The 22,734-nt window shown below is 33.1% G+C and overlaps 1 protein-coding gene across 7 annotated transcripts in view; it reads left to right on the top strand.

Annotated features, from left to right (window-relative positions):
* Window positions 1-22,734, top strand: part of Ppp1r9a (protein phosphatase 1 regulatory subunit 9A) — a 287,136-nt gene that overhangs the window by 195,752 nt on the left and 68,650 nt on the right. For 4 of the 7 annotated variants that reach the window (XM_076861347.1, XM_076861340.1, XM_076861356.1 and 1 more), the window contains exon 5: window positions 2,613-2,748. In XM_076861347.1, coding sequence (XP_076717462.1) covers window positions 2,613-2,748 — 136 coding nt within the window. Of the gene's footprint in view, window positions 1-2,612; window positions 2,749-7,670; window positions 7,737-22,734 lie in introns of all 7 variants that reach the window. The other 3 variants (XM_076861314.1, XM_076861323.1, XM_076861332.1) reach the window with 1 other exon arrangement.

Consider the following 22,734-nt stretch of genomic DNA (forward strand, 5'->3'; position numbering starts at 1 on the left):
ACACTGAAAACTGCAGTGTAGTATTCTGAGAAAATAGCGAAGATCTAAATAATACACCTATACCACCTTCCTGGACTAGATGAGTTAATATTGGTAAGCTGTCAGTTTTCCACAAAATGTTCTGTAGATTCAAAGCAACGTCAAACCCATTGGGCTTTCTTTTAGAAATTGACAAGCTGTTTATAAAGTTTATATGGAAATCCGGGGGAAAATATAGTTGAATAATTCATATTACCTAGTTTTAAGACTTACTGAGTAGTAATGAAGGAAGTGTGATATTGGCAAAAGTACAAACATATCAGTGACTAGATAATAAAGCCTACAAGTTAACCCACAAATGCATGGTTCACTACTTTCAACAAATGTATCCAAGTAATTCAATAGTGGTAATGAGTTATCTTCAAAAAAAGTTGTTGAAACAACTGATTATCCATTTGAAAAAATTGGAACTTTACCCTTGTCACACATCATGCATAAAAATTCATTCAAAAGATACCTAATATAGAAGCAAAACATAACACTCAAAGAAGAAAAATAGGAGAAATTAGCAATCAGGCAAAGATTTCTTATAAAACAAAAGGCATGATTTTTTTAAAAGGTGATACAGCAGGTTTCCCTTGAAAGACACAAAAGTGAAAAGGGGAAGCAACAAACTGTAAGAAGAAAATAGATTGAATACATATACACATGTGTATATGTATATATATTTGCAATACATATAGACAAAGATATGTATCCAGAATATATAAAGAGCCATTACAAGTCAGTAACAAAAAGTCAGAGAAGTCAATTTTTAGGGACAGGCCAAAGATTTGAAAAGATATTTCACTTAGATATGGTCTATAAGTACTTGAAAAGATCTATATTTAATATCATCTGTCATCAGTCCATTAGAAATTAAAACCATTATGAGATACCATTAGATCCCACAAGCCTGGCTGAAATTTTAAAAGGCAGTGTTAAAAGTTGAATATAAAACAGCTACAAATGTGTTGCTATTAAGAACATAAAATAGTACCATCACTTCAAAAAACAATTTGGCGATATCTTTAGAAGTTTAACATCCACTTACCTTATTACTAATCAATTTCATGATTAGTAATTTGCCTAAGGGGAATGAAAAGTTAAGGACACAAAACATTGCACATATGTTTCTGGTAACTTCATGTCTAATATCCAAAATTCATGTAAACATCTATCAGTAGAAGAGTAGATCAACCAAATGTGGCATATTTGGTACAGTGAAATACATAGTACTCAGTGATAAAAAGAACAATTTACTGATAGTTGAAACAACATGGATAAATCTCCAAACCATGTAGTGAGCCAAAGAAACTACGATTTTCTATGATTGCATACATTTGAAACTCTGGAAAACAGTACTGTGGTCCCAGGCTAAAGACAATTTACTGGAAAGAGATATAAGGAAATATTTGGGGTTGATGGAAATATTTTATATCTTCACTGATGTATTAATTACAGTTTTATATGTTTGTCATACTTAATGACAGTACATTTAAAATAGATGTATCTTATTGTGTATAAATTCTACTTGAATATAGATGAGAAATTAGGTTTTGGTAGGTTCTATTTATACTTGATTCTCAAATGAAAATAACTCAAAAGATCATGATCACTCAAGCTTAATCTAAGTCTTGTTTGAAATTACATAAAAATATTTCTGAAAAATAAATGAAGAACATTAAGGTATAAAATTTTTGTCCTTCAGTGAGTTTGTACAGAAAATATTAGTCTATGTTATTTGAAATGCAATATATAAAATATTATAATCAAAGGAATTATTAATTAAGTATAAAATGAGATTAAACTCAGAACATCACATTCAAAAATGATATTAAGTGATACTTAGAAACTGCATATATTATTTTATTATTTAATTTGTTGAGCAGAACACATTGAATTGACAAGGATGTATCATAAGTGATGTGGCTCACTGTAAGTAAATATTTTCCTTAGACTGTTTTTCCAATAAGAATTAATATTAACAGACATTTCCTTTTTTTCCTTTATTTCTTGAACCACACAATTCCCCAATTCATCTTTTCCCCCAAAAGTGGTAATTAATTTGAGTTTTTTTCTTTTAAAAGCAAAATTTTAGATAGTACTTCTATTTCTCCTCTTACCACCAAAGTTTTTAGTACCTTAGCAGAAGTCTGTTAACGATATAATTTATGCCATGCTTTGAAAAATTTTTAAAGCTTTTTGTATTATAAAGAGGATTTTTTTTTTTTATGGGATTGATTCTTAAGTTCAGTGGTACTTAAAATCATATGCTTGCTTCCAAACTTAATGCAACTTAAATGTGTATAATACTGCAGAATGAATTGTATCTGTTAGGGCTTCTCCCAAAGTAATAATTTTTTAATGGTCCTTTACTGTGTCCCTTTATTTCCTTTATGAGCTGTGTCTGTAAAAATCACTTCTGTTGCTCAGCTAAGCTTTCCTAACACCCAGGCGCTCCACTTGAAGCATATGGATGATACTGCTTTGTTGAGGCTTGATGGGCTCTGCCGAGATTTCAAGCTTAGCTACTTTTCTTAGCCCTCCTCTTTACTGGAGAGTCACGTTAGTCTTCTGTAACCTTTCTACAGATTCGTTATTGGACGAGAAAAGCCAGGACAAGTGAGTGAAGTTGCCCAGTTGATAAGCCAGACGCTGGAACAAGAGAGGCGCCAGAGAGAGCTGCTGGAGCAGCACTATGGGCAGTACGATGCTGATGATGATGAGGTAGGAGTGCTGCCAGCATTTCCTGTTCCTTCTCACGACATGCCCACTGCGGGCAACCCTCACGCTACTGTGCAACAGCAAGGCAGGCTCTTTGCAGTTTCTTAAAGAGGATATGTCTACATTTAGCCAAAACTCAACCTCAAGAAGAGAAATGCTACTTGCATCTGATATTAAGTTGTGAATCAGGTCATGGTATCCTATTTATGGTTTGAAGACTGGAAACAAATCAGTCTTTTATCCCACTATTATAAAGAAATTCATAGAAACAGAAAGGATAAAAACACCAAAATGTGAATTATGGCTGTTTTTATTGATGGAATTAGATAGTTTTCTCTCTCTGGTTTATATTTTTTTCAATCTTTTCCAAATGTTCTACAATAATATGCTTTTAAAAAAAAAATCAGTAAACATTTTAAGTGAAAAAACACACTCATAATACAGAAACACACACACAAAAAAAATGCTGATTTCTGAGTGTTTCCAGAGGGTTTTCCCCCCTCAGGAAGAGAAAGTTCTTTGGATCTGCTCACTATGATTTGTGCTAACATAATGCAGAACAAAGCTTTTCCACTAGCACATGTTCCATAGCGTAGATACATATTGGAATAATTTTACATCCTGCTCTCTGTAGAAGATCAAGTAAATGAATAGAAGCTAACCCCCAAGTGAAAACGGCTCTCCGGAATCCTTGTGTGTTGTAATGTAATACAGATGCTGGTGTATTTCCAATGTCAGTGCCAAATGTACATTGATATGATGGGACAACATGCTTTATTATAAACACATTCAAACATGCATATGTTTCATATTGACTTGTCAAAAGATCCATCAACAATTTAGTTGTAGTATTTCATACTTCATCAACTAGTAAATATTCAGATAAAACAAATATTCTTCTTTGTGTCAACAGATACAATATAAGCACAGTGAAATTTCATGTGTTCAACCTCTACTCATCTAAATATATTACTTTTCCGGAACTTTTTTTGGTGTCTTGCCAGAACATAGAAATTATTAAAAATATTTTTCATGTATTTTTAACCTGGGATATTTTAACTAAAATGTATATTGTTTTCATGTGTTTGTAGTATAACAAGGATGTGGTCTCCATTTATTGTAGTAGGAAAATGGTATATCAATTAACTTTGAATTAAGGATAGTACATTAGAAAGCCTCTTCATGAATGAATTAGTCTCTTAGAATTTTGTTTACTTTATTGGGTATTTTTCTTGCTGGGATTGCTTGAAAAGACAATTTTTTTCTAATTATACTGAGATATTAAGTATGGAAATATGTTATCTCAAATTTTGAAACTAAAAAGTGGTTTCTTCAAATATTTGAGCTTGCATTTTACCTAGTTTTCAATTCTCTGCTCCACTGTTTTATGTTTTATTAGAGATGTTGATTTGCTTGGCTGCAAGCCTGTTTTAGAATTGTCAAATCAGTCACTGCAGGCTTGGTTTTTACCTCCCCACTCCCTTAGATTTTAGATGTGAAGTTGAGGGGAGTACGGTGACATCAAGTGGTGGAAAGGCAGGAGGCCAGGCTTTGTTGTCTGTGTCTCAGTGTCCTTGGCTTTCAAGTTTGAGGATTGGGCTAGATGGCTGGATTCCTTCTAGTTTCTAACATTCCAGAAACACAGAATAAGACACCAGGCTGAGCAAGAAAAAAAAAAAAAAAAAGTGAGATAGCCTGATTTTAAGGCTCCCCACGTAAAACTTTTAGATCACATTTACATGTTTCCTCCAATTATTGGAGGAATTTTTCACATTTATCCCCAAAGTTTTCAACTCAAGCAGCTAAAGCATGTGTAGAGGTATGGGGGTAGAGGGGTGTCTATTCTTTGGAGCATGTACATATGATTTTCCTCTATTTGATAATCTGAGTAAATGAAAAAAAAGAATATTTTTTTATTTCATATATATATTTAGGATCATATCATATACCAAGTGGAAGATTATGGATTTATTTGTCTGTTTTTGTAAAGAGACTAAAGAGCATTTTCCACGTGAGCAAATATTTTTAAGAGTAAGAGGAATAAGTATGATAGTGTCAGGCACTTTACAAGGTGCCTTCCCTACATTCAGAAGAGGTGTTTTGTTTTTGTTTTTTCTAGAAATGCAGCAGCTGAGGTTCCCTCCTACCCAGGTATGACTTAGCTGTCAGAGTTAGTATTAGAGTAGAGTCTTTGGCCCCAAAGCCTACTGGACTCTGCAGTTGTTCAGTACTGTTGTTGAATGGAGTGTACAGAACTTGCCTAATGGGCCTGCGTATTCAGGCACACACAAGGTAACTGGGAACAAAAGATGTTATGAGGATTCCTGTTTACAGTGATGGAGCTTCCAGTAATACTTAAGTTCCATAATTCTTTGTTCTGTATTTTTAATAACAGGGAAATTGAAAACCTGGAGAATATTTTAGACAGCAGTCCCTAAGTATTGTCTTCATGGAGTTTAAAGGAAAGAATAACAATACACAAATGTTTTACCAGAAAAAAGAGTTGAAATTTTCACTAAACTTAGAAATCAAAAATTAGAAATCGAAAGCTTTCTACTGTGTTACTTCAAGTAACCCCCATTTTCTTGAGAGGGTCAAAGAGTATTTTCCTTTGTAGTTTTCTCTCATCCTTCTCTGATTTGTGTGTAACACAGTGTGTTACTAAATAAAACATCTCCAGGTAAAACCAGTTTAATTATCTGTGCAGAGGAGAGGTGAAATCTGTACAAATAATAATAATTCACTCTAGTATTAAGACTGCCAATGTTATTATTTGATTCAAAAATTTGTAACTAACACTACCAAATATTATTAAATTGATTTGAAAAAAATTGATTGATTTGAATATTCTCTCAATTTTCTATTTACTTTGTTTCTTTGTTAATAGAAAGTAAAATGTTCATAAAGTAACAGAGATGAGAAGAACGAATATTGAGTATCCAATGGTTAAATGGTCATTGAATAATTGATTTAATTTTATATGTAATTAAACAATGTATTGATTTACATATCTTTGTTAGAACAGGCACTGAATTTGTGTAATCAGTCACTTGGCTTTTAACTTTCCTTATAATTTATAGAATCATCTTTTGATTTCAAAGTTAGAATTACTTTTATTTGATAATATCCCCTATGACATTCCCTGGACCTAGCCAGGAAAACCTCTAATTAGATACAGAGCAACTGAGTTCATCCAGCTAATTTTCAGAGCCAGTTCTTAGATCAACATTGTCTGCCAAAGGATAGAGAGCTTCTGTTTTTGATCAAATCATCTAAAGTTGATTCTAATTTGGAACTTGACACATGGACAGATGGAAGTTGCTTGCCTGAATTGGCTACATGGAAAACATCATAGTATAAGCAGTATATCCTGAAATTGTAAAAGTATAGTGGTCCGCTCTAAGAAGGAAGAAAGAGGGGGAATGTTTAGGAATAACACCTTATCATGTGTTACTTATGCTTACATATATCTATTTTAATGCTCTAGGAGATTCTAAGTCATTCTCTAGTAGAATTGAAATGTATAGTTAATCTCAAACTATTTAAATTGCTGCTTTTTCTGTTTTGTCTCCAAATATTTAAACTAGGAATAGTTTAAAATAAGCAAACAGCCAATTCCATTTTAATTTGCATTCCTGTTTCTGTTCACTCTCTGTTAAACATTCTGATTAAAGAAGAAGAAGAAGTAGTAGTAGTACAAAGACTCTGCCTGAAGGCTGAAAAATAAAAGGGAGGATCCTATAAAGAAAGGGAGATGAAAATCTAAACCACTAAAAAATTTTAATGTACATCTGAGTAATCTGTGATGAATGATTGCATTTCTGGATTTAATAGAATTACTGTGCATTTGTTTTTCTTTTTCTTTCTAACAATCTGAAAGGTAACTGTAGAGGATTTCAGTAAATCCCTCAGACAGTCAGCACTATGCCATGGTATTCTGGGGGTATGGTAAATTTTTCAACTAGATTTTAATTTTTTTATAACATTTAGTCTTCTGTCATAATCCACACTATTATTTTAGCCTTTAGTAGTGAGATGATATAATTCTGTTGTATATTTTTTCTGGTCTGTTTGTATTTTATGGGTACCTTTCTGTTAAAAAAAAAGCATATAATTTTAACTGCTGTGGGCTCAGATTAGAATATAGTATCAAATGGTGCTATACCTCTTTTTTGAATTAGAAAATGAATATGGTCATGAAATTAAAATGAATAATTTTATACCTTTTTTAAAATTATGTGATTATTTGGCTTTTTAAAATATTCTTTTAAAACATGATATTATTATATTATAAAGTTAGTGGTTATAAATCACATTTAAAAAATCTCTTTAGTCTAGTTCATAGCAAGCTTATGGAGACTGAAGCCCCTTCTCTTAAAATACAGCTTGTTTTTTTTTATAATTTGTTTTCATTACTGAAAATTAGTATCATTATACCAATATCACAATAGTGTTATTTTTAGAATCTTGAAGTATTTGATACAGTTTAAAGCAGCTACCTCCACAGATATGTCTTTCAATTGCTTGTGTTCACATGTAACAATCGAGGCAAAATTATAATAGATGCTGTGATTTGTGTAAGTATTAAAAGGTTCACAAGATTGTAATTTTTATGTGAAAAGCATTCATGGGACTACATTAAATTTAACTCATGCTGTTTGCTGCTCCTGGTTGAAAACAGCTTGTGCTGTGTGCGCAAGATTGTGTTTATTTATGGATGGCAATTTAATAATGTGAATGGACCATATTCTGTGTCCATGATATTTGAAACAGAGTGGGAGTATTTTACCAAGGTCCAATAGCATCCTTTTCATATTTGACAGTGTGTTACAGCAAGCACCTGAACTTCAGTGTTGTTCGGTCCTTTTTCTCTCTATTGAGGGGCTGGGGAAGCCTTCTTTAATTGTTTTTGTCAACCATTTTAGAACACTGTGGCTGAATTTCAAGGAGTATCTGCCAACTGCAATAACAATAACAACTGTGTCCTTAAGGTTTGTTTTATTTTTTTTGATAGTAAATAATGCTTTTTTTTTTTAACCTTCCTGCTTCATGTGTGGAATTAAATATTCTGTTTCTTATTAACTATGCTCTGAAGAACTTCTCTAGAGCTATGTTTTTTTTGTGTGTGTTGAATAATAATTTGAAAATAATGATTTGAAAAAATATTTAATTCTGAAATGGCATATAATTTAGTTACAGTTTCTGTGGTTTGGACTCACTTCCTAATATTTAACCATGTTTGTTTTTAATTCCTAACACTTCAAATTGAATTTGTTAATTCAAGTTAAAGGGGGCAAAAAGATATCCAATATCAAGGCTAAATATTAGTTACATAATACAGTATATATAGTGATTTATATTGTCCTTAAGTCCAATATTTATTTTTTAAAGAAAAGAATATTCTGATACAAAGTTTTTAGTTTTTCAACACTAAGTATATATCTTTAAATTGTGGCACTATTTATTTGCATGATTTCAAGGGTTGACATACCAAAACATCTAAAAAGGTACTGCGCTTTAAATAATGAAATTATCTCAGTAATAGAGATAATGGAGCTTAAAATGGAGGTCAAGTGTGTTTAAATGACAAAATGGTTGATGGTGATAAAGAGGAGCCTGAAGACAACGAGAAATATAAAATCTTTTAAATAGCTGTTCAGAGACTTCAATTTTATTTGATCTTTAAAAATCATTAAATTTAATTATATCCTTTGGTTTATGATTCTCAAATTTATAATAATGATCATTGTTATTGAAACTGAAAGCCATAAGGTTCTGGGAAAACATAGTGGAAGACTATCTATGGTTGATCTAGCCTAAGCCAACTGTGTGTACATGTCTCTCTCTCTCTCTCTCTCTCTCTCTCTCTCTCTCTCTCTCTCACACACACACACACACACACACACACACACACACACACATATACACACATATACACATTCTCAAACTATCCCCAGGAGGTGGACAGCCTCCTCTATTTTAAAGGTACCCTCTAGGGATATTACTTGTATTTATAACACTGAACACAGGAAGATGATAGGATCAAACAAAATAGAATTAGAGTAAGAACTTCATCTAAACTAGGTCATCTCTTAATAGCTCATTTTCTTTGTATGATTACATTTTGTTTCATTTATTTGCTTATTTATTAAATTTATGATACTGGGGAATTATGAAGCCATGGTGCTCTACCACTGATCTATATCCCCATCCCTTTTTGAAAATTTTTTGTGCTTTTAAAAGTTTGAATTTTTTATTGATTCTTTTTAGTTATACATGGCAATAGGATTCGTTTTGACATACATGGAGTATAATTTGCTCTAATTCAGTACCCAGTGTTTCTACTTTCCTTCTCCTCCTCCCTTCTCATGTTCCCTACCTTACTCTACTGATCTTTCCATCTACTTACAGTTTTTTTTATTTTTGGCCTGGGGTAGCGGGTATCAGGGACAGTCAACCACTGAGCCACATCCCCAACCCTATTTTGTGTTTTACTTAGGGGCAGAGTCTCACTGAATTTCTTAGCCCCTTGCTTTTACTGAGGCTGCCTTTGAACTCACGATCCTCCTGCCTCCGCCTCATGAGATTATGGGCATGTGCCACTGTGCCTGGCCAGTTTTTTTTTTTTTTTTTAATTAATGTTTTGTGAATGTGCATGATGGTGATATTCACTGTGGCATATTCAAATATACAAATAGGAAAGTTAGGTCAGATTTATTCCACTGACTCTCCCTATCTCATCCTTTCTCCCTTCCCTTCATTCCCCTTTGTCTATTCCACTGATGATCTGTTCATATTCATATATATATATATATATATATATATATATATATATATATAATCACTACCTTATTTGAGATAAGCTTCCACATATTAGAGAATACATATCAACCTTTGACCTTTTGGGACTGGCTTGTTTTGGGGACTGGCATGATAGTCTCTAGATCCATCCATTTACTGGCAAATGCCGTAAAGTCTCTCTTCTTCATGGCTAAGTAATACTCTAGTATGTGTGTGTGACATTTTCTTTATCCATTAATCTGATGAAGGATTGTGTTCCTTTAAACAATGATGTGGCTGTGTCACTGTCATGAGCTGATTTTTAAATCCTTTGGATATATACTGGGAAGTAGGATAGCTGGCCTATGTGGTGGTTCCATTCCTAGTTTTTTGAGGAATCTCCATACTGCTTTCCAGAGTGGCTGCACTAATTTGCAATCCCACCAGCAATGTATGAGTGTGCTTTTTCCCCCATATCTTCACCAACATTTATTATTACTTGTAGTCTTGATAATTGCCATTCTGACTGGAGTAAGATGAAATCTCAATATAGCTCTAATTTGCATTTCTCTAATTGCTAGTCCTTGAACTTTTTTTTATATATTTGTTGACCATTCATATTTCTTCTTTTGAGAAGTGTCTTCTTAATTTCTTTGCTCATTTATTGATTGGGTTATTTGGTTTTGTGTTGTTACATGTTTTGAGTTCTTTGTATGTACTGGATATTAATTCCCTATCTGAGGAGCAGGTGGCAAAGGTTTTCTCCTGTTCTCTTGACTCTCTCCATGATCTTAACTGTTTCCTTTGCTCTGAGAATGCTTTTTAATTTGATGCCATCCCACTTATTGATTTTTTTTTTTTAATTTTACTTCTTGTGCTTTAAGAGGCTTGTTAAGGAGTGAGTTCCTGAACTGACATGTTGAAGTGCTGGGCCTGCATTTTCTTCTAGCACTTGCAGGGTTTCTGATCTAATGCCTAGGTCTTTGATCCACCTGGAGTTGAGTTTTGTGCAGGATGAGAGATAGGGGTTAAATTTTATTCTATTATGTGTAGATTTCCAGTTTTCCCAGCACCATTTCTTAAAAAGCCTATTTTTTTCCCCAACATATGTTTTTGGCACCTTTGCCCAGTATTAGATAAATGTATTTATGTGGAATTGTTTCTGTGTCTTCTATACTATTCCATTGGTATTCATCCGTGTTTTGTCACTATAGCTTTGTAGTATAATTTAAATTCCAGTATTGTGATGCCTCCTGCTTTGCTTGTATCACTAAGGATTGCATTGGCTATTCTGGGTCTCTTATTTTTCCAAATGAATTTAAAATTGCTTTTTTCTAGTTCTGTGAAGAATGTCATCAGGATTTTGGTAGGAATTGCATCGAATTTGTATAGCACTTTTGGTAGTATTGCCATTTTGACAATATTAATTCTGCCTATCCAAGAATATGAAAGGTCATTCCATCTCAAGATCTTCTTCATTTCTTTCTTTAGTGTTCTATAGTTTTCTTTGTAGAAGCCCTTCACCTCTTTGGTTAGATTGATTCACAAGTATTTTATTTTATTTTATTTTGAGGCTATTGTGAATGGGAAAGTTTTCCTAATTTCTTTTTAATTGGATTTATCATTGTAGTATAGGAATGTGGTTGATTTATGGGTGTTGATCTTGTATCCTGCTCCTTTGCTGAATTTATTTATGAGCTCTAAAAGTCTTCTGGTGGAGTTCTTTGAGTCTTCTAAATATAGGATCATATAATCAGCAAACAGAGGTAATTTGAGCTCTTCTTTTCCTATTCATATCCCTTTAATTTCTTTCTCTTGCTTGATTGCCCTGACTAGAGTTTCCAGAACTATGTTGAATAGGCATGGTGAAAGTGGGTACCCTTCTCTTGTTCCTGTTTTTATAGGAAATTCTTTCTGTTTTACTTCATTTAAAATCATTTTGGTCATGGGTTTATCATTTATAACCTTTACAATGTTGAGGTGAGTTCCTTCTATCCTTAGTTTTTCTAGTGTTTTAAACATGAATGGGTGCTGCACTTTCTCAAATGTTTTTTTCTGCATAAAATGAGATAATAATGTGATTTTTGTCCTTAAGTCTGTTTAATGGTGGATTACATTTATTGATTTCTGTTTGTTGAACTAACCTTGCATCCCTGGGACAAAACCCACTTAATCATTTTTAATGTATTTTTGTATGAGGTTTGTCAAAATTTTATTAAGAATTTTTGCATTGGACCGGGGTTATAGCTCAGCAGTACAGCATTGCCTAGCACGCATGCGGCACTGGATTCGATCCTCAGCACCACACAAAAATGAATACATAGATAAAATAAAGCTATTAAAAAAGGAAAAGTAAAATATCTGTCAAAAATTATTTTAAAAAGAAAGATATTGTGTCCTCCCGAAAAAAAGAATTTTTTGAATCATTGTTCATCAAGGATATTGGGCTGAAGTTTTCTTTCCTTGATATGTCTTTGTCTGGTTCTGGTATCAAGGTGATACTGACTTCATATAATGAAATTGGCAGAGTTCCCTCCTTTTCTATTTCATGAAATAATTTGAGGAGGATTGGTATTAGTTCTTTAAAGGTCTGATAAAACTGCACTGAGAATCAGTCTGGTCCTGGGCTTTTCTTTGTTAGAAGGTTTTTGATTGCTGCTTCAATTCCATTACTTAATATTGATCTGTTTAAGTTTTCTGTATCTTCCTGGTTCAGTTCGGGTTGATCATATGTCTCTAGGAATTTGTCAATATCTTCAAGATTTTCTAGCTTATTAAAATATAAATTTTCAAAATAGTTTCTGATGATTCTCTGGATTTCAGTAGCATCTGTGGTGATATTGGCTTTTGCATCCTGGATTTTGTTAATTTGAGGTTTTTCCTTTTGGTTAGTTTGGCTAAGGGTTTATCAATCTTATCTTTTTAAAAACCACCTTTTTGTTGTGGTGATCTTTTATGTTGTTTTTAAATCTCAATTTTATTAATTTTGGCTCTGATTTTAATTATTTCCTGTCTTCATCTGACTTTACTGTTTCTTGTTCTTTTTCTGGGACTTTGAGGTGTAATGTTAGATTATTTATTTGGTATCTTTCTGTTCTTTTGGTGTCTGAGCTCACTGCTATGAACTTTCCTGTTAGTAGTGCCTTAGTACTATTCAAGAGATTTTGATATAGTGTATTACTATTTTTATTTACTTCTAAGATTTTTTTTATTTCTCCCCTGATTTCTTCTCCTATCCATTCATCATTCACAAGTGTATTATTTAATCTCCAGGTGTTAGCATGATTTCTGTTTTTGATCTTATCATTGATTTCTAATTTTATTATGATCTAATAGAATGTAAGGTAGTATCTCTTATTTTTTTGTATTTGCTAAGATTTTTTTGTGACCTAAATATGGTCTATTTTAGAAAATGTTTCAAGTGCTGCTAAGAAGAAAGTGAGTTCAGTTGTTGATGAATGAAATATTATGCAGATATCTATTAGTTTCATATTATTAATTGTAATTTTTAGTTTTGTAGCATTTTTGCTTAGTTTTTGTTTGGATGATCTATTCAGTGGTGAGAGAAGCATGTTAATGTCACCCAGTATTATTGTTTTGTGATCTGATTCTTAATGATGAGAAGGGTTTGTTGACATACATAGATGCTCTGTTGTTTGGTATAAATATTTATGATCATAATATCTTGTTGATTTATGATTACCTTAAACAGTATGAGGTAACTTGTCTCTTGTATTAATCTTGGCTTGAAGTTCACTTTATCTGATATAAGAATATCTACCCCTGTTTGTTTACCAGTACTGTTTGAATGGCATGTCTTTTCCTATCCTTTCATCTTCAGTCTGTGAATGTCTTTACTTGTAAGGTAAGTCTCTTACAGACAGCATATTGTTGGTTCTTGTTTTTTTATCTGGTCTGCTAACCTCTGTCTTTTGTTTGTTTGAAGAGTTTATATCATTTATATTCAGTTATTTTTGAGAAATGGTTTTTATTTCCTGTCATTTTGGTTTATTTCTTATATTTAAATTGGACTTCATTCTCCTTTAATTGACTATTCTTCTAATATAATTTCTCCCTATGTTGTTTTTCATTTTTAATTTTTCATGAAACATTTTATTAAGTATGTTTTGTACTGCAGGCTGAATTCTTTTAGCTTTTGTTTATCATAGAAAATTTTTATCTCTTCTTCAGTTCTGAAACTTAATTTCTCTTGGTTGGTATCCATTTTCTTTCAGAGATTGGTATATATTTTTCCAAGACCTCCTGGCTTTTAATGTCTGTGTTGAGTAATCAGTTAAAATGAAGATTGGTTTACCTCTAAATGTGACACTTTTTTTTTTCTTGCACCTTTTAAATTTCTATCCTTATTCTGCGTGGTAGGCATTTTCATGATAATATGTCTTGGAGTGGATCTATTATGATTTTGTATATTTGGAGTCCTGTATACCTTTTGTATTTGAATTTCCATCTCTTTCTTAAGGTTTGGAAATTTTCCAATATTATTTTATTGAAAAGATTGTGAATTTCTTTAGTTTGTATTTCAGAGCCTTCATGTTTCACAGTGAATCTTAAACTTGGCCTTTTGATGTTATCCCAGATAGCTTGAATTCTCAGTTCATGGTCCTTTAATATTTTTTTGATCAAATTTATTTTCAAAATTATATCTTCAGAGTCTGAAAATCTGTCTTCAAAGTGGCCTGATCAATTGGTGATACTTTCCATTGAATTTTTAATTTGGTTTATTGCTTCTTTGATTTCAAGAATTTGTTTTTATTCTTTTTCAGAATCTGCATCTCTCTATTGAACTGATCTTTTGTTTCCTGTATTTTCTCTCTAATTTTATTCTTTACATATTCTTTTAGCTCGTAGAACAGTTTTTTTAAGATAATATTATTGTGGTTTTTATACATTTATTTCATTTATTTTTATGTGGTGCTGTGGATAGAACACAGTGCCTCATACATGCTAGGCAAGCGCTTTGCCACTGAGCTACAATTGCAGCCCTCCTGGAACAGTTTAACTGTGAACGTTATGTAAAGAAGATATTTCCTCCACTGTGGTATCAATGAAGTCTATTGTTAAAACATTATGGGCTGTTTGGTATGGTATGTTCCTTTGTTTTTTCATATTTGTATGTCTGCCCATCTATTGGTATAGTTCTGATTTCTTTCTTTTTTAAAATATTTATTTTTTATTTTAGATGGACACAATATCTTTATTTTATTTGTATGTGGTGCTGAGAATTGAACCCAGTGCCTCATGCATGCTAGGCGAGCACGCTACCACTTGAGCCACATCCCCAACCCTGATTTCTTCTTTTAAGTAAAGGACTACTTTGTGAGCTTCGTTATTTTAGGAGCCCTGGGTTAGGTGACCATCCAGATTATGATAATTTAAGTGAATATGTGACCTCCAATTCCAATATCAGCACCACTTGAAGGGATATCATTGAATCCTATTTACTATAATCACTTCAGAGCCATGCCTTATTCTATTTATCCTTGATAAGAAATAAAAATGTTGTAATTGTTCTCTAAGGCTCCTCAAGTTCAAGTATAAACCTGTATTAAAGTTCTGAAATAGGTCAAATAATTAGTCAATAAATGTAATAAATGTATTATTTCTTTTCACAATTTTATCTTGAGCTATTTACTCTGTTTTAAGGATCTTTCTGTTATGTGAGGGCTAAAAGCAGGGAGGAGGAAAGCTTAGGCATAAAGAAAAGGGAAAGAGTGTGAGAAGGGGGGTGGAGGGAACGAATATAAAAGAATAATTTACAGCAAGGTAAAAAGGAGAGGCAGATGAATGGTTAGTATTAGAGGTAGTAACAGATAATGTAAGTGGATGAATAAGGGGTAAGAGAAGCAAGTATAAATTAGACCCAGGAAAACAAAGATAGGAAGATTAAATCCATTTAATGCTTTAAATCATTAGATGAAATACATTCAAATGGTTTGAAGGTACAATGTGGGCTATTGAATTAACAATTATCATTCAAGTTAAAGAGTTATTTATATGATCAAAATTGACATTAGAGTTATTTATAGTAACCCATGTCAAGGTGAAGAAAATTCTTAGTTTGGATTTCATCAGGGTTTAGACATTTAGCATATATCCATCAGTCTTTGGTTGTGGATCTCTCCAGAATTGCAGGGGCACAGCAACCAGTTCCCTAGTTGATATGAACCTCCTACCAGCAGCTTCTGGTTTGACTGCTGGGAGGGTGCCGTGTTGTAACTTGGTTATTTCTATTGTATGCAGTAGTCCAGGATGCGGACTCTGAAGTGTCCCTATGATTGCTATGGATGACCATGTACCTACTTCCCCCATAGGTTTCTTTTCATAGTAGTAAAGATCTTGGTAGCTGTCTGTGAGTGCAGGAACTCTGATTGTGAGTTTTCTGTGGGTGTTCCGTGATACAGAAGTATTTCCCTGGCCATTGCAAATCTCTGAGTTACTATTATAAAGGGTCTTCGGTGGTTTACCTGGACTCCACTGCCCCAGTTTGTGAATGGCAGGTATGATTCTCTCTGTTGATATGACTAATGTAAAGTCCTGCCAGTATCCAAACAATGCCAAAACAATGCCCTTTCGCTTGCCAATTGTGATCATGAGTCAGACTGGGCACTAGTTAAGGTTGGGATCAGCCTCTTCTTCCTGCACAGACTCTGGTAATTTTCTGCTGGGTGTCTCAGGCAGCTGTCCTCTTAGTCTTCTGCAGGTGCCTGCCCGGTGTCAATGATCTGGGCCTGGGGAATCTGCTTCTTCTCTGGGGGCCAAAGCTGCTTCATTGCTGTCTCTGAGTTCAGCAAGTGCATGCTGCACAAGGCTTTTTGGGTCACAGAGGCTGAGTGGGGTTAGGTGCAATTCCCTGCACGAGTCCCCCCTTTCCATTCCCCTTGTTTATGATAAGACAGAGGGAGAGGGGTTTCAGCATTTTGGGCTAGCAGTGGTCTTTCTAGTTCTTTCTGGCCAAATTCTTACAATGTCTCACTGCAGGGGCCTTCCCTGTGGTTTATTTTGCAGCTGCCTGTGCATTGAAAGATTTAAGGGGAGTAACTGACTTGTTGGCAGGAGGACTCCTCAAGATGGCTTTCTTTTCACAATTTCATTTTAAGCTATGTACTGTTTTAAGGTTCCTTCTTTTACCATCACATTTTAAATTTTGTCTGTCTTTCCAAATGTTTTTAAGCATATGATCTTAAGAGATTTTCAATCCCCCCTTCCACCTCCACCAGGCTTTCTCTCTGTGGTCCCTCCCCCCTTCTCATCCCCAGGTTCTGGTTGGGATTAGGGGACTCTGAGTTTCTTTTCTACTCTGGTGACCTATTTTCCAATCTCTCCAGGTCTCAGACTTTGTAATATTGAGTCTTAGAACATTTATTTTGTTACCTACCTCTCAATTCTGCTTTTCCTTCACTGCCTCCTTTCTGAGTTATGAGGAGATTGGGACTTGCAGCCTCATTTGCTTCTGCCATCTTCCTGTCTCCTAAATTTTTAATTTTGAGACAGGGTCTTACTAAGTTATGGAGGTTGACCTCCAGCTTGCAATCCTCTTGCCTCAGCCTCCTGAGTTTACAGGCATGTGCCATCATGCTCAGTTCTTTGTGTAAATTTATAATGCCTGTGACTTGAATATGTTTGCTTGTTAGTTTCTTTTCAGCTTCCACATTGTGGTATTATTTTTTTCTTGAGGTAGATACAAACTACCAAAAACCAAAAACCAAACAAACCAAAAGTCCCCAAACCAAAAACAAAAACTATTCAATTCCTTTGAGATTATAGACTTTATTAAAACTCCTTGGAAATCATGCTAGAATAATTCTCTATTACATGGATGAGCCACAGAGATTGCCGTATTAAAAAGATGACACGGAAACAAAAACACAAATGACAATATTTTTCTAGCCTTAAAAATATTGTTTTTTCCAATAAGTTGAATATAATTCTTTATCAGAAATTTCTTAAATACTAAAAGTCACAGAATCCATTGTTTATTAGCATAGGAAGCCATGGATAGGGATTCCCTGGTTGCACCATTCCTTTACTCTTCCTGTTTTCTCTACTTTGAAGCCATTTACTATTACCCACTCTTTGTTGCTCTTGAATATTCACTGAATCCCATTCACCTTTCAGGGTTCTGTTTAGGTTTCATCTCCTCCATATATTTTCTTTTCTCCATAAAGAAATTTTTCTCCATAAAATTGTTGGGCTGTCAGCTAAGTTAAGGGCCCATTTTTTAATGAGTCCATAGGACTATGTATATCTATATCTTTACCCATAAATTTCCTCCATTGCCTATCATATCTTCAGGAACAGTGGTTTGTGGATCTTTAGTACATACAGGGATGAGCACACCACAGGCAGATTAGGGGAAGCCAGGAAGTTGAACTGAATTGAAACCCAATACATGGTATATAATACAAGAGTAAAATCAGTGTCAAAGCTAGTAAGATAGAGATTGGAGATAGGGAAAGGACTAAAGGAATAATCTACATTTAGCTCTTTCTGTGACCTTTTGTTTGCCATCACATTATGAATGTCTTGAGAGACTAGGGATTTGGAAGAAAACCCTATCTCTGTCATACTATGTTGAAATCCTTGGCATGTGAAATCAGAAAAAAAAAAAAAAAAGACTATGTACATTTAATCCATTGAAAATTTTGGAACTTTGAAAATATCAACTTAGTGACTTAGCTTGACATGACTTCTTTTTAGTCATAACTGAATAAACCCACCATAGAAACAGAATAGTGAGAATAGCCTAAATAATGTCAAGATCAATACTGCACAAGTGGCCTTCTTCTCCTTCCTAGCATATTAACTTAGAAATAGCCTTCAAGCATAGAAATACATTTTCATGAGCAATAAAGACTGAATGACAACTTGACCAAGGATTAATGTATTAAAGCTGTCTTATCATGAGGATTTGTCAGGCTTGATAATGGCTCACTCATTTTAAACTGATACTGAGGCTACTAAGTATGGTAAAACTCTAATTGAGTTCTGGAGTTCCAGGTCCTTAAGGGATTTAAAAAGAATTATTAAAATAAAATTGACATAGTGTGCACAGATCTTAAAGGTGTAATTCAATTTAAAATCATATTTAATGAGAAATAATCTATATATGATAAAATACACCAATTCTAAGTGTATTTAAGTTAACAGTTTGGTAAATAATCACTAACACAACTAAGATGTAGACCATTTCTGTTATCCCAAAGTGTAACCTCATGCGACTCTGTAGTCACTCTTAAGCCTGAAGCAACCAGTCTGCGTTCTGACACTATAGATTAATTTTGCCAGTTTTGGAATGTCACTTGAATGAAATTATTCTTTTTTATGCCTGACTTCTTTTAATCATCCTACCTTGTTTATCCTTAATTATTATGATGCTTCTTTAATTGGTATTGCTTTGAGTTATGTAGACAATTCAAGGCCTGTCCAAAATGGGATGTCCAGTTGGTGAACCCCATCATAAAGCCAGAATGTCATGGGCCATAATTCATTATAGATAGAAATCTACCATCCAAGGGCTGCATGTAAATTTACCAATATCAAATCTTAATGCTGAGTGGCAGAGAAGAAAAATGTACTCTGAGAAATCATTATCACAAGGAATCTGAATGTATTCTGTATTTCAGGAGGGGGAAAAGCATATCCTTCCTTGGGGCATTCACATTTGTCAAAATCTAAAAGCTAAGATTTCAAGAAATATGACTTTATAGTTTCAAAGTATAAAATTCACAGAAATGAAACTGAGTAACAAATCGCCTAAGAAAGAAAGAAGGAAAGTAGGAAGAAGGGGGGAAGGAAGAAGGGAGAGAAAAGGAAATACAGAGAAAGAAGAAAGAAAGATAACTTCAAAATCATTTTATTATCCATTATATCAAACTGGAATAAATATCTCCATTAACATATAATAGATTCAGAGGACATACAAACAAGACTAGTATAGTTTTCATGCCAGGAATACAGTGAAACCTTCAGTGTGTAAGATGTATGAGGTAATTAGGTATAACCTTGGTACTGAAACCTGATAATGATGAGAAAGAAGATTATAGGTCCATTCGATTCATAAAAATAATACAAAAAAATCTTAAACATTTACCAAACTAAATCTAAAACAAATAAAAAAGATGATGTCAGTAGCCAGATTGGGTTTACCCAGGAATGCAGGTATGGATTAACATTTGAAAATTAGTCACTTCTTGTATTTGACATTGTACTAGACGGCATGAAGAAGTAGTTAAAGAAACAAATTGGAAAAGAAGGATAAAAGTTGTTACATTCATGTATAATCTTAAACTCATATATAAGGTTGTTTTTTAATAGGCGATGAGAATGATCATTTACAAAACTTTTAAACTACCTAAACTATTAGAAATAAGGCATCAGCAAGTTTTTGTGATCCATAATTAATACAAAATATAATATCTATTTTAATGTGTCTATAAATGGGAAATATAATTTATAACTTACCATTTGTGAGGTATCAAGAACTCAAAGATGGCCAATACTTTGTGGGGAAAATTAAACTTTAATTGAAGCATTTTAAAAAGCTTGTATGAAAGTACAGTGAAATCTTGTTTATAGATTGGACGATTCAGTAGCTTAATTGAGTCAGTTTTCTTCAAGTTGATTATATATTTAGTGAAATTCTAGTAAAAACAATCCTAAAAGATATTTAAATAGACTTTAGTACATTATTGCTTAAATATATGGAAGAATAATTCACCCAAAATAAGCACAACATTTCTTAAAACATACCTTAAAAGAGAAGTAATGATCATTAAACTTTAGTAATTTAGACCATAGGGCAAAGAAATGTACAGATTGACCAGGGAATCCACAAGCAACCCCTCACTTATAGAAAAAATTGATTTGTGATATAGATAACACTTGGTATCATTAAAGAAATGTTTGGCTTTTCCATTAAGAAAAAAACATTGTGAAATGAGCCCCCATCTCAATCTATACTACATTCCATTCTAGATAGACTGACTATTCAAACATGAAAAGCCAAACTATGAAATTCAGAAGATAGTGTTGAGTGTCTTTTTGATCTCAGTGCAAGAAATAGTTCCTTAAAATGAGACACTTATGTAAACAAAAACATAAAAGGAAGGATTGAGAGAACTGACTATCTTAGAATTCATTAAGAGCTTCCATTTATCAAAAGAATACTTTTAAGAAAGTGAAAAGGTACAGCAGAAACTGGAAGAAAATGTCTGAAAAATAAGTAATTGAAAGAGAATTATATTAAGAGAATATTCGTGAGCTAACGAGAAAAGACTGTGTAAGGGCCATGGGCTCAAACAGGTGTGTCACAGAAGACACCTCAGTGGCAAATGATGCCTGACACTAACAACAATCAATCAGGAAGTGGAAATTAAAAACCAAGATGAAATACAATTTTATACCTACTGAATTGACTTACATCAGGTGTTTTCAGTTTCAGGAAGGTGGTAAACTAAGGGAAAACTCTTTATTTTCTGCATATGGGAAAATAAATTGGCCCAACCACTTTGAAAAATTATTTGACACTATATAGTAAAGCTGATACACTGATTTTATTTCTTGGTAAATACCTTTGTAAAACCCTGATATACACAAACCATAACACTCATGTATAAGATTGTTTTTTAATAGAAAAAAATGTAAAAGTACTGACACACTGTTATATAAAAGTATAGTAAAATTTTTTTAAAAACCTAAGAATGAAACAATTGATCATAATTCCTTCAGAAGGGTCAGTGAGTGAAATGGAGTCAGGAGGCTCAGATCGGGGACTGCAGTGGAGCAATATTCCTGTTTCCTTGAATTTAAGCTAATCAATGGTAGTGTTACAATATTTATGCACTATGTTTCTTTATTTTATACATAGTCTTTGTGTCAACTCAATACTTGATAAAATGTAAAATCCTCCATGTACAGTATTCTGTATTTAGCAGTTATTGCTATAAAGTGAATATGAGATGGTATCCTGAGGACTTTAAAAAATGGCTTAAAACTCTTTGAAATTCACCTAAATGTGAGAATCTCCTGGTACTTCTTTAAAAATTCAAATTTCTCCACTTAGCCTCAGACCTACTTATTCATTATATATATTGTAGGGGACTTAGAACTGTGGGTTTTGTTGGAAGAGGTTCAATGCAGTCAGTGTTGGGATTATTCAATTTAAAGATGCTAAGAATACCAAGGTGAAAACTTTTGAGTCTTGAAAGAAGGAATTGCTGTTGCAAATCACAAGGTAGTCATGTGGGGGAAGGATTAGTGTTCACCCTGGAAGGAGAATATAATATTGAGATTATATTTATCATTAATCTATCATGCACAAAAGTACCATCATGACATTTTTGTTGATTTCATTTTTTGTTTTCATTTCACTTTAAATCCTGTAGATAGGATTCTCTTTGATGATTTTCTATCATTTTGCAATCATATGAATTGATTTTTTTTACAAATACACCATATGTTCTAAGATTCTACTAGGTGTGTAATTATAGGATTATTAAAATAATAACATGTGCCACTTTGGTAACTGTAGTTGTCCTCTTCTGCAGATTAAAAAAAAATTCAGGGAATACAAATCTCTTCCCACAGTTCTGCTGGCATCAGAATAAGTACTTCATTGTTTCCTTGGCAAGTAAAATGAAACTCAAGGAAGACTGCCAGTTTGAAATTGCAGTGTGACATTTGAATTATAGAGGTCTACTTTGGTCTGTTGACTATTTAGTTCAGGATCTTAATGGGAGGAAGAGGGATCACTAGTATATGTAGAATATATCTATTAGAAAATTAAACACAATGGCATTTATCTCTTGGTTAATAGGTGACATTTATTAAAAGTAATTAAGAATGTTGGGTCAAGGAAAAACTACATTTTATAGTCACGAGCAACTTTGCTATTTTGCTGTGAAAACAATAAATAAATGTGCTACAGAATTTAAATAATTTAAAAGGTGACCTATCAAAAAGGCCAATAGCCATAGTATAAAAGAATTGTTTGTAACTAAGGACACATGAATTTTAGGTTTCTGATTTTAATTTTTGTTTGAAAATTGTTTTTTTGTTGTTTTATTTTGTTTGTTTGTTTGTTTTCCTGTAGTACAAGAAGCTGGGCAATACAGAGTGCATTCAAGAAAAAGACACATTTTACCTATAGAACAGAGTATATAGAAAGCAGTAATGGTTAGAAAGGTTTTG

The sequence above is a fragment of the Callospermophilus lateralis genome, chromosome 1 (genome assembly GCF_048772815.1).
Source record: "Callospermophilus lateralis isolate mCalLat2 chromosome 1, mCalLat2.hap1, whole genome shotgun sequence".
Classification (NCBI taxonomy): Eukaryota; Metazoa; Chordata; class Mammalia; order Rodentia; family Sciuridae; genus Callospermophilus; species Callospermophilus lateralis.